Below are 11,927 nucleotides of genomic sequence, written 5' to 3'. Positions count from 1 at the left end.
CGTTACAGTAATCGAGACGAGACGTAACAAACGCATGGATAATGATCTCGGCGTCTTTAGTGGACAGAATGGAGCGAATTTTAGCGATATTACGGAGATGAAAGAAGGCCGTTTTAGTAACGCTTTTAATGTGTGACTCAAAGGAGAGAGTTGGGTCAAAGATAATACCCAGATTCTTTACAGAGTGGAGTCTCCCTCAAGCACCACCTGACAGGTAAGAAGCTCACAGGGGGAGGAGCCAGGCTTGGCCGCATCATTAAGGGGCGGTACATTCCCCTGTACCTAATCAATCAGCCTGAAGTGCCACCAGGTATGCGGCCAGGTGGGACACAATCAGGTGGTAAGTTGACCCCTCCACTATTTCCCCATTAATGACATTATTAGGGAAATGTTCCAAGCCTTGTTGCTGAGTGCCAAGCAGGGAGGTAATGGCTCCATTTGTATAGTCTTTGGTATGACTCGGCCCGGGTTTGAACTCACAACCTACCCATCTCAGGGCGGACACTCTAACCACTAGACCACTGAGTAGGTCAATGGTAACAATGGTGGAAATAGGCTTTGCAGCCTAATTTTTACCGAGGTATGCCTATTGGCGACTGTTTCAAACTTACAAACGTTGCTTGGAATGACGAATGAAGAATCCTTTTGAACTGAAGCTCTATGGACAACTTATAAGACCAAAGCATGAGCCCAGACCTAAATGCAGCACCTGCAGTGAGTAAACTCATACAATAAAACATCTATTTAGCTTGTTTTTTTTTTTTTTAAATGACTGACAGCAAACAAAATATCCATATAGTAGTTGCACCATTTTATAGGCCACAGGGTTCAAAGTGCAGGAAAAATACAATACAATACAATACCTACAATTATTTGACGTTGCAAATGTCACGTGAACCCAATGTTTACTTGCTAGCATTATATATATTTTTTTCCGTTTATGGGAAGGCGGAACACGGCTGTGAAGGACAGGCCGGCTGAATTAAAGAAAGAAATCACCAACGAGATGACAGCGTGTGTGAAGCAATCTGAGCACGTCAATGCAGGTCTGGAGCGGAAGGAGTCCTACAGAAGCCAACAATGGTGACACAACATCTTAACGAAGGACATGTATCCATGAAAATATTGAACCGCTGCTGAGGGGAGAAGCAGCGAGAAGAAGTCCAGCCTCCAAGGTGAAGATAATGTTTGACATGACTTCATAAAACTGCTGTGTGGTACATTCTGTTGTTTTGTTTTGATCCAATATTTACTATCTAAGAGTTTGTTTAAAAGGCACCTGACGTCTTAAAATGTAGCTGTTTGGGGGCGGACACCAATTAAATACATTCTAATTAATTTTATGGGACAATTTGATTTAAGATAAGTGTTTGTACCCACACTATTTTACTATGAAGCCACGCTGTTGTAACACCTGGCTTGGCATCGTCTTGCTGAAATAAGCAGGGGCGTCAACATCTGTTGCACCAAAAGCTGTACTTACCTTTCAGCATTAATGGTGCCTTCACAGATGTGTAAGTTAGCCATGACTTGGACACTAATACACCCCCATACCATCACACATGCTGACTACCACACTTTCACCCTACAACAATCACTAATACACCCCCATACCATCACACATGCTGACTACCACACTTTCACCCTACAACAATCACTAATACACCCCCATACCATCACACATGCTGACTACCACACTTTCACCCTACAACAATCACTAATACACCCCCATACCATCACACATGCTGACTACCACACTTTCACCCTACAACAATCACTAATACACCCCCATACCATCACACATGCTGACTACCACACTTTCACCCTACAACAATCACTAATACACCCCCATACCATCACACATGCTGACTACAACACTTTCACCCTACAACAATCACTAATACACCCCCATACCATCACACATGCTGACTACCACACTTTCACCCTACAACAATCACTAATACACCCCCATACCATCACACATGCTGACTACCACACTTTCACCCTACAACAATCACTAATACACCCCCATACCATCACACATGCTGACTACCACACTTTCACCCTACAACAATCACTAATACACCCCCATACCATCACACATGCTGACTACCACACTTTCACCCTACAACAATCACTAATACACCCCCATACCATCACACATGCTGACTACCACACTTTCACCCTACAACAATCACTAATACACCCCCATACCATCACACATGCTGACTACCACACTTTCACCCTACAACAATCACTAATACACCCCCATACCATCACACATGCTGACTACCACACTTTCACCCTACAACAATCACTAATACACCCCCATACCATCACACATGCTGACTACCACACTTTCACCCTACAACAATCACTAATACACCCCCATACCATCACACATGCTGACTACCACACTTTCACCCTACAACAACCACTAATACACCCCCATACCATCACACATGCTGACTACCACACTTTCACCCTACAACAATCACTAATACACCCCCATACCATCACACATGCTGACTACCACACTTTCACCCTACAACAATCACTAATACACCCCCATACCATCACACATGCTGACTACCACACTTTCACCCTAGAACAGTCCTCATGGTTCTTTTTCTCTTTGTTCCGGAGTTACCAAAAACAATTTGAAATGTGGACTCGCCAGACCATAGAACAATTTTTCACTTTGCATCAGTCCATCTTAGATTAGCTTGAACCCAGAAAAAACGTGTCTGGGTGTTGTTGATAAATGGCTTTGGCTTTGCGTAGTAGAGTTTTAACTTGCACTTACAGGTGTAGCGACCGACTGTAGTTGCTGACAGTGGTTTTATAAGGTGTTCCTGAGCCCATGTGGTGATATCCTTTACACACCGATGTGGCTTTTTGATGCCTGAGGGATCCAAGGTGCGTGATATGGCTTACGTGCAGTGATTTCTCCACATTCTCTGAACCTTTCGATGATATTACGGAGCGTCGACGGTGAAATCCCTAAATTCCTTGCAATAGCTCCCTGAGAAATGTTGTTCTTCAACAATTTGCTCGGGCATTTGTCGACAAAGTTGCGACCCCGGCCCCCGTCCTTGTCAGTGAACGAGTGAGAATTTCACGGAATGCTGCTTTTATAGCCAATCATGGCACCCACCTGTGGCATGTTCCAAATAAGCGTTTGATGAGCATTCCTCATCTTCCTCACTCTTTTTTTTGCCACTCGTGCCAACTTTTTGGAAACATCATGCAGGCATCGCATTCCAAATGAGCTAATATTTGCAAAAATGACCAAGTTTGTCAGTGTGAACGGTAAATATCTTGTCTTTGCAGTCTATTCAATTGAATATAAGTTGAAAATAATTTGTTGTATTCTCTTTTTATTTACTATTTACACAACTTTACTGGGTTTTTCTACTTTCATGTTTTGGAGAGTCGTTACAGTCGATAATTGACGACTTCAGGCCGCATCAAGTTTTCCTTGCTTGTCAGGATGATGTCATCTTCAGTATTTGTGCTTTCGGCTTCCTGCGGTGCTGCATGTACTTGGTTGTAGTTTTACTGTTTCTCCCTGCTTCTTTAAGTCTCCTGATTTTTTTTTTTTTTTTTTTTCCCATTTCTTCCAGCGTCAGGAGTCAAGGTGTTGTTGTCAACGTCCACAGCTGCAGTGCACTTCTAGTCAAATGTCTGGAGTGGGAGGAGGGCTCCAGTCCGAGGTGTGGACTTGTGCTCGGTTGGAAGGAGCGTGCAGAGCGAGGGGCTGGAAGAGAAGCCAGCAGGGTAAAGAAGAGGAAGGGCCAAAAACAGCTGCCCCCCCCCATGGAGAGACTGCCAGAGGAGGACGAGGGTCTGCCTCCTCAAAGACCTTCCAGGGTCTAGGAAGCAAAGAACCGGCAAGTGGAAAACGGGGACGGGAAGAGAAGAAAGTGTGTTGTTGAGACGTTGGAGAAGTTGCAAGACGAGAGGAGAAGTGGTGACGACATGGAGCTTTGAAAGGAAGCCTTCAGCCACGACCATGGGGTGCATCCACAGCCTGAAGAACACCGGAGGGCTGCTTCCGGTCCCGGACTTGGACGTCCTCCCCGAGATCCTGCAGCTGGCTGAGGTGAGTTTGCTGCATGCTGGTGGATCTTTATTATATCATTGATTGATTGAGACTTGTATTATTAGTAGATAGCACTAAATGGTAACACCCCAATAAGTTTCTCAACTTGCCCCATCGAATCCTAAATAAAACCGCACCTGCGCCACTTAAGCACTTTGTCCAGTTTAGGTCTGCTGTGACAACTAGAAACACACGAGCCTCCACAAGGGGGCAGTGTGGCGTTCCCAGATGTAAAACATCTTTTGCACAATCACCATTGTCATATAAAGCCATAAAGGAATGGAACTCTCCAATCCCTTCACTGGCTTCCTGTTCCACTCGGGATTGAATTCTAAATCTCCCTACTACCTACCTCAAAGAAGTGCTCACCCCCAAATCCCCCACACGACACCTCCGCTCCAAACAGGCTAACCTCCTCCAACCTCCAAGGACAAAGCTACGAACTATGGGAACTATACTCCCAGTCTGTGGAACGCTCTCCCTGACCACCTGAGGGCACCTCAGACTGTGGATGCTTTTAAAAAAGGCTTAAAAACCCTTCTTTTAAAAAATAAAAACTTTTTATAGATACACATGCCGGTTCTAGCTGTTGGACTGTTTATAGTTTTATTTTTTATTATTACTATTACAAATTTTTTTTTTACACTGTGGCACTTTGAGGTTGTTTGCTCAACGAAAAAGTGCTTTTTTTTAAACAATTTTTTTAAATGATTATTAACTACCTCCCAACAGACTTGAAAAGTCTAACAGATGACTCTTCATTCACAATTGAAGTTAAAAAGTGGCCTTAGAAGAATCAAAGCTGCTCACACGGTCAATAAGGTGGCCACTATGTTTGACACATCAACTTCATGTGTTTTATATTTATCCACGAGAGCATTTTTGTTTTAAATTGTGATGTGTGTGTGTTAAAATCATGTTTGTTTCTAAAAATGATGACAGATGTGAACAAGAGCATGTATTGTCTGTGTTATGATGTAAAGGAGAGGTGTGCTTGTATTGTATAATAAGTATGTGTCGGTGAAAGTGCATTTTATGACTTTTCTTAATTTGATTACATACTTATAGTATAATTGTAATGTTATAATTTTATTGCATGATTTTTGTATCCCTTTAATTGAGATAGCCAGGGACTGCAGATGGAAATGAGCTATTTAGCTATAAGCTGATACAGAACATATCTGTCTTTCAGCTTTGTCCCTTCAAATAAAAACTCAACTAAACTAAACTTGTTTAAGTCGGGGTCCACGTTAATCAATTCATGGTCAAAGACCTTCTGCACTTGACTCTTTTCTTGTGTGGGGGGGACACAAGCCAAACACAAGACGCTGGTTCTTAGAAATAAATCATCTACTTCTTCACCCTTTTTATATCACTCTGCCTAATTTTTCCACTACAGAAGAGCCCGGGGCACACTCAAACATGCACAATAAACCAGCCGTCTTACTCGTGATTTCAGTCCTATTCAAAAAAAAAAAATGACCGTGCAAGAAATAATTCCTATGAATGTGTACAATAAAAGGACTAAAATACAAACAAATACATTCTAACTAAATGATAAGAATAAATAACTAATAATATACAGTACAGGCCAAACATTTGGACACACATTCTCATTCACAACACAACTGATGGTCCCGAACTCCGTTGGTAAAGCAAAACATTCCACTAATCAACCCTGGTAAGGCACACCTGTGTAGTGAAAACCATTACAGGTGACCACCTGTTGAAGCTCATGGAGAGAATGCCAAGAGTGTGCAAAGCAGTATCAATCAATCAATCAATCAATGTTTACTTATATAGCCCTAAATCGCGAGTATTTCAAAGGGCTGCACAAACAACAACAACATCCCGGGCTCAGATCCCACATTGGGGCAAGGAAAAACTCAACCCAATGGGATGACAATGAGAACCCCCCCCCCCCCACACACACACACACACGCACACACACATGTCTATCTGTGTATGCATTTATCACTTCTGTGCTTTTAAAAAAGGCTTAAAAACCCTTCTTAAAAAAAAAAGCATTGTTTTAGATATGTGTGCTCGTTGTAGCTATTGTAGCTGTTCTCGTTTTTATTTGACTTTTATTTTACTTGTTGTGTGTATATCTATATATACATAGATATACACACACTTGTGTGTGTATTTACGTGTATATATGTATGTATATATGTATGTGTTAATATATGTATGTGTGTATGTATGTATATATGTATAGATATGTGTTAATATATGTATGTGTATATATGTATGTATGTATGTACAGTATATATGTATAGATGTGTGTTTATATATGTAGGTGTATATATATGTATGTATGTATGTACATTATATATGTATAGATGTGTGTTTATATATGTATGTGTATATGTATGTATGTACAGTATATATGTATAGATGTGTGTTTATATATGTATGTGTATATATATATGTATGTATGTTTGTTTGTATCATTTCTCTGTGTTTTTAAAAAGGCTTAAAAACCCGTATTTTTTTATTTTTTTTAAAAAGCATTTTTTTTTTTGATGTGTGCTAGTTCTAGCTATTAGGCTGTTCTAATTTGTATTTTATTTTCCGATGTATTTTACTTGTTGCGTGTATATCTATATATACATACAGATATAAACACACACATATACATATTTATATATGTGATACATACTGTATGTGTGTGTGTGTGTGTGTGTGTGTGTTTACGTGTATGTTTATATATATATATATATATATATATATGTATATGTATAGCTAGGTGTGCATGTATGCTTTTGAAACAGGCTTGAAACCCCCTTTTTTTTTTTTTTACTTTTTTTTTAGGTACAGTACACGTGTGCTATAGTTCTAGCTATTAAGCTGTTCTAGTTTTCATTTTATTTTACTATTTATTTTACTTGTGTGTGTGTATATCTATATATACATATAGATATACACACGGGCTTCACGGTGGCAGAGGGGTTAGTGCGTCTGCCTCACAATACGAAGTTCCTGCAGTCCTGGGTTCAAATCCAGGCTCGGGATCTTTCTGTGTGGAGTTTGCATGTTCTCCCCGTGAGTGCGTGGGTTCCCTCCGGGTACTCCGGCTTCCTCCCACTTCCAAAGACATGCACCTGGGGATAGGTTGATTGGCAACACTAAATGGTCCCTAGTGTGTGAATGTGAGTGTGAATGTTGTCTGTCTATCTGTGTTGGCCCTGCGATGAGGTGGCGTCTTGTCCAGGGTGTACCCCGCCTTCCGCCCGATTGTAGCTGAGATAGGCGCCAGCGCCCCCCGCGACCCCGAAAGGGAATAAGCGGTAGAAGATGGATGGATGGATGGATATACACACATCGACACATATGTATGTATGTATTACATACGTGTGTGTGTGTATTTACGTGTATAAATGTATGTATATATGTGTTTATATATGTGTGTATATGTGTATATATATATGTATGTGTATGTATATATCACTTCTCTGTGCTTTTAAAAATGGCTTAAAACCCTTCTTTTAAAAAATAAACAAAAAAAACAAACATTTTTTTAGATATATGTGTGCTAGTCGCCTTCCGCCCTAATGCCGCTGAGATAGGCTCCAGCGACCCCAAAAGGGACAAGCAGTAGAAAATGGATGGATGGCTGGTTCTAGCTATTAGGCTGTTCTAGTTTTCATTTATTTTTTATATTTATTTTACTTGTTGGGGGCAGCTATTTGTGGTTGTAGTGTTGTTGTTTTTAAATGCACTGTAGCACTTTTGAGCTTGTTTGTTCAATGTAAAGTGCTTTTACAAATAACATCTATTATTATTATTATTATTATGATTGTGATTATTATTATTATTGGGTCAAGTAACAACCAGGTGTCTCCATTAATTTTTGACCATCTATTGAAGTTTCCTTGTGATGATGGCAAGTCCTGGCATAGCTCGGTTGGTAGAGCGGCCGTGCCAGCAACTTGAGGGTTGCAGGTTCGATTCCCGCATCTGCCATCCTAGTCACTGCCGTTGTGTCCTTGGGCAAGACACTTTACCCACTTGCCCCCAGTGCCACCCACACTGGTTTAATTGTAACTCAGATATTGGGTTTCACTATGTAAAGCGCTTTGAGTCAATGGAGAAAAGCGCTATATAAATATAATTCACATTCACAAGACTGCTCATCATGTGGTGTGGGGTCAAGGGTGACGAGGAAGGGTTACCATCCGGGGTTGGACCCGTCGTCGGTCTGTCTGCTGGCTTTATTTTGGAATGACACACACACACACACACACACACACACGTTGCTACAAATGGAAGCCTCTAGTGAAGTTTTATGAAGCCTATAATTAAAAAAAATAATGTTTGTGGGTCCCACAGCTGAATGTGTGTGTTCTCACATAACCTAGCAAATCTTTAAAGTCCCAAATGATCGATAGAGTGACCTTTTTTTTTTTTTTAAAGCACGTGTTTGGAGACGTGTGCATGATTCATGATGGACTTCTGGATCTTCTCACAGCTCGATCACATTCTTTCTGTGTGTGTGTGTGTGTGTGTGTGTGTGTGTGTGTGTGTGTGTGTGTGTGTGTGTGTGTGTGTGTGTGCGCCAAGTGATGATAACATAGTCTCTGCAGAATGGGTGGACTTTAATTGCATACTCATGTTCAACTTGACTTTTCTCTCTTTTGTGTTGACTCTCACGTACACACACACACACACACACACGTGCATACACACACACACATGCACACACATATTCCCACACCTATTTTCAGAATTTTTGTGGCTGCAGAGAGGTGACTGGCCTTGTTATAAATACTCTGCTGGAAGTGGAGAACGTGCCACCTGCTGCCGTCCCTCCCGTGTGTGTGTGTGTGTGTGTGTGTGTGTGTGTGTGTGTGTGTGTGTGTGTGTGTCAGGGCTGCTAAGGTGTCGCATGAAGGAAGCCACACCAACAAAGTGAGGGGTGCGTGCGTGTGTGTGTCACTGTACTCCAGTCTTGGTTTACAGTGAATGTATTTTTAGGCCCCCAAGTGCTGGCAGAGTGTAGACCCTCGTAGAACAGATTTGTTTGTGTCGGCATTATTATTGTTGTTGTTATTATTATTATTATTATTATTGTGGCGTGAAGTGCAAAGACGGTTTATGCACTTTGTCATGTTGCAGAGTTGACTTCTGAGCCAGACTAACTGCCACACACCTGGTAAACACTCAGTCTAAGACGGGGGTGTCCTAACTTTTGGACTGGCGTGGGGCCTTAAAAAAATTGGACACACTATATATATATATATATATATATATATATATATATATATATATATACACACACACACATATATACTACGACTTGTAAGGATGATATAGCCTCTGGTTCTTCTGACCTAACGTACAAACCCCGTTTCCATAAGAGTTGGGAAATTGTGTTCGATGTAAATATAAACAGAATACAATGATTTGCAAATCCTTTTCAAGCCATATTCAGTTGAATATGCTACAAAGACAACATATTTGATGTTCAAACTCATAAACTTAATTTTTTTTTTTTGCAAATAATAATTAACTTAGAATTTCATGGCTGCAACACGTGCCAAAGTAGTTGGGAAAGGGCATGTTCACCACTGTGTTACATCACCTTTTCTTTTAACAACACTCAATAAACGTTTGGGAACTGAGGAAACTAATTGTTGAAGCTTTGAAAGTGGAATTCTTTCCCATTCTTGTTTTATGTAGAGCTTCAGTCCTTCAACAGTCCGGGGTCTCCGCTGTCGTATTTTACGCTTCATAATGCGCCACACATTTTCCATGGGAGACAGGTCTAAACTGCAGGTGGTCCAGGAAAGTACCCGCACTCTTTTGTTACGAAGCCACGCTGTTGTAGCACTTGTCTTGCTGAAATAAGCAGGGGCGTCCATGATAACGTTGTTGGGATGACAACATATGTTGCTCCAAAAGCTGTATGTACCTTTCAGCATTAATGGTGCCTTCACAGATGTGTAAGTTAGCCATGCCTTGGGCACAAATACACCCCCATACCATCACACATGCTGACTACCACACTTTCACCCTACAACAATCACTAATACACCCCCATACCATCACACATGCTGACTACCACACTTTCACCCTACAACAATCACTAATACACCCCCATACCATCACACATGCTGACTACCACACTTTCACCCTACAACAATCACTAATACACCCCCATACCATCACACATGCTGACTACCACACTTTCACCCTACAACAATCACTAATACACCCCCATACCATCACACATGCTGACTACCACACTTTCACCCTACAACAATCACTAATACACCCCCATACCATCACACATGCTGACTACCACACTTTCACCCTACAACAATCACTAATACACCCCCATACCATCACACATGCTGACTACCACACTTTCACCCTACAACAATCACTAATACACCCCCATACCATCACACATGCTGACTACCACACTTTCACCCTACAACAATCACTAATACACCCCCATACCATCACACATGCTGACTACCACACTTTCACCCTACAACAATCACTAATACACCCCCATACCATCACACATGCTGACTTTTCAACTTTGCGCCTATAACAATCCGAATGGGTGTTTTCCTTTTTGTTCCGGAGGAAACCACGTCCACAGTTTCCAAATATAATTTCAAATGTGGACTTGTCAGACTACAGAACACTTTTCCACTTTGCATCAGTCCATCTTAGGTGAGCTCGGGCCCAGCCACGCCGGCAGCATTTCAGGGTGTTGTTGATAAATGGGTTTGGCTTTGCATTGTAGAGTTTTAACTTGCACTTACAGATGTATCGACCAGCTGTAGTTACTGACAGTGGTTTTCTGAAGTGTTCCTGAGTCCATGTGGCGATATTTGATGCACCACACATTTTCCATGGGGGACAGGTCTGGATAGCAGACGGAACAGGAAAAGTACCCGCACTCTTTTTATACAAAGCCACGCTGTTGTAACACGTGCTGAATGTGGCTTGGCATTGTCTTGCTGAAATAAGCAGGGGCGTCCATGAAAAAGACGGTGCATATGTTGTTCCAAAAGCTGTATGTACCTTTCAGCATTAATGGTGCCTTCACAGATGTGTAAGTTAGCCATGCCTTGGGCACTAATGCACCCCCATACCATCACACATGCTGACTTTTCAACTTTGCGTCGGTAACAGTCTGGATGGTTCACTTCCCCTTTGGTCCAGTTGACACGATGTCGAATATTTCAAAAAAATAATTTGAAATTTGGACTCGTCAGACCTCAGAACACTTTTCCACTTTGCATCAGTCCATCTTAGATGATCTCGGGCCCAGAGAAGCCTGCGGCGTTTCTGGATGTTGTTGATAAATGGCTTTCGCTTTGCATAGTAGAGCTTTAACTTGCACTTACAGATGTAACGACCAACTGTGTTTAGTGACAGTGGTTTTCTGAAGTGTTCCTGAGCCCATGTGGTGATATCCTTTAGAGATTGATGTCGGTTTTTGATACAGTGCCGTCTGAGGGATGGAAGGTCACGGTCATTAAATGTTGGTTTCCGGCCATGCCGCTTACGTGGAGTGATTTCTCCAGATTCTCTGAACCTTTTGATGATATTATGGAGCGTAGATGTTGAAATCCCTCAATTTCTTGCAATTGCACTTTGAGAAAGGTTGTTCTTAAACTGTTTGACTTTTTGCTCACACAGTTGTGGACAAAGGGGTGTACCTCGCCCCATCCTTTCTTGTGAAAGACTGCGGGGTCGTTCTCCCACGAAGGCAGACGGACTACTCGGGACATGGCATTTAGGTAAAAACATGATTTAATTTTAACTAAAAATAATATACAAACAAAAATCGCTCACA

The 11,927-nt window shown here is 41.6% G+C and overlaps 1 protein-coding gene across 4 annotated transcripts in view; it reads left to right on the top strand.

Moving 5' to 3' along the window:
* The first annotated feature begins 293 nt into the window (after nucleotides 1-293).
* The window catches only part of LOC133535500 (tensin-1-like), a 177,846-nt gene continuing 166,212 nt past the window's right edge, over nucleotides 294-11,927 (top strand). For 3 of the 4 annotated variants that reach the window (XM_061875388.1, XM_061875387.1, XM_061875385.1), the window contains exons 1-3: nucleotides 398-714; nucleotides 949-1,175; nucleotides 3,627-4,105. In XM_061875388.1, coding sequence (XP_061731372.1) covers nucleotides 4,016-4,105 — 90 coding nt within the window. In that variant the 5' untranslated portion in view covers nucleotides 398-714; nucleotides 949-1,175; nucleotides 3,627-4,015. Of the gene's footprint in view, nucleotides 341-397; nucleotides 715-948; nucleotides 1,176-3,626; nucleotides 4,106-11,927 lie in introns of those variants that run through there. The other variant, XM_061875386.1, reaches the window with a different exon arrangement.

Source organism: Nerophis ophidion, linkage group LG16 (genome assembly GCF_033978795.1).
Source record: "Nerophis ophidion isolate RoL-2023_Sa linkage group LG16, RoL_Noph_v1.0, whole genome shotgun sequence".
Lineage (NCBI taxonomy): Eukaryota > Metazoa > Chordata > Actinopteri > Syngnathiformes > Syngnathidae > Nerophis > Nerophis ophidion.
This window is presented reverse-complemented; position numbering and strand designations above follow the sequence as displayed.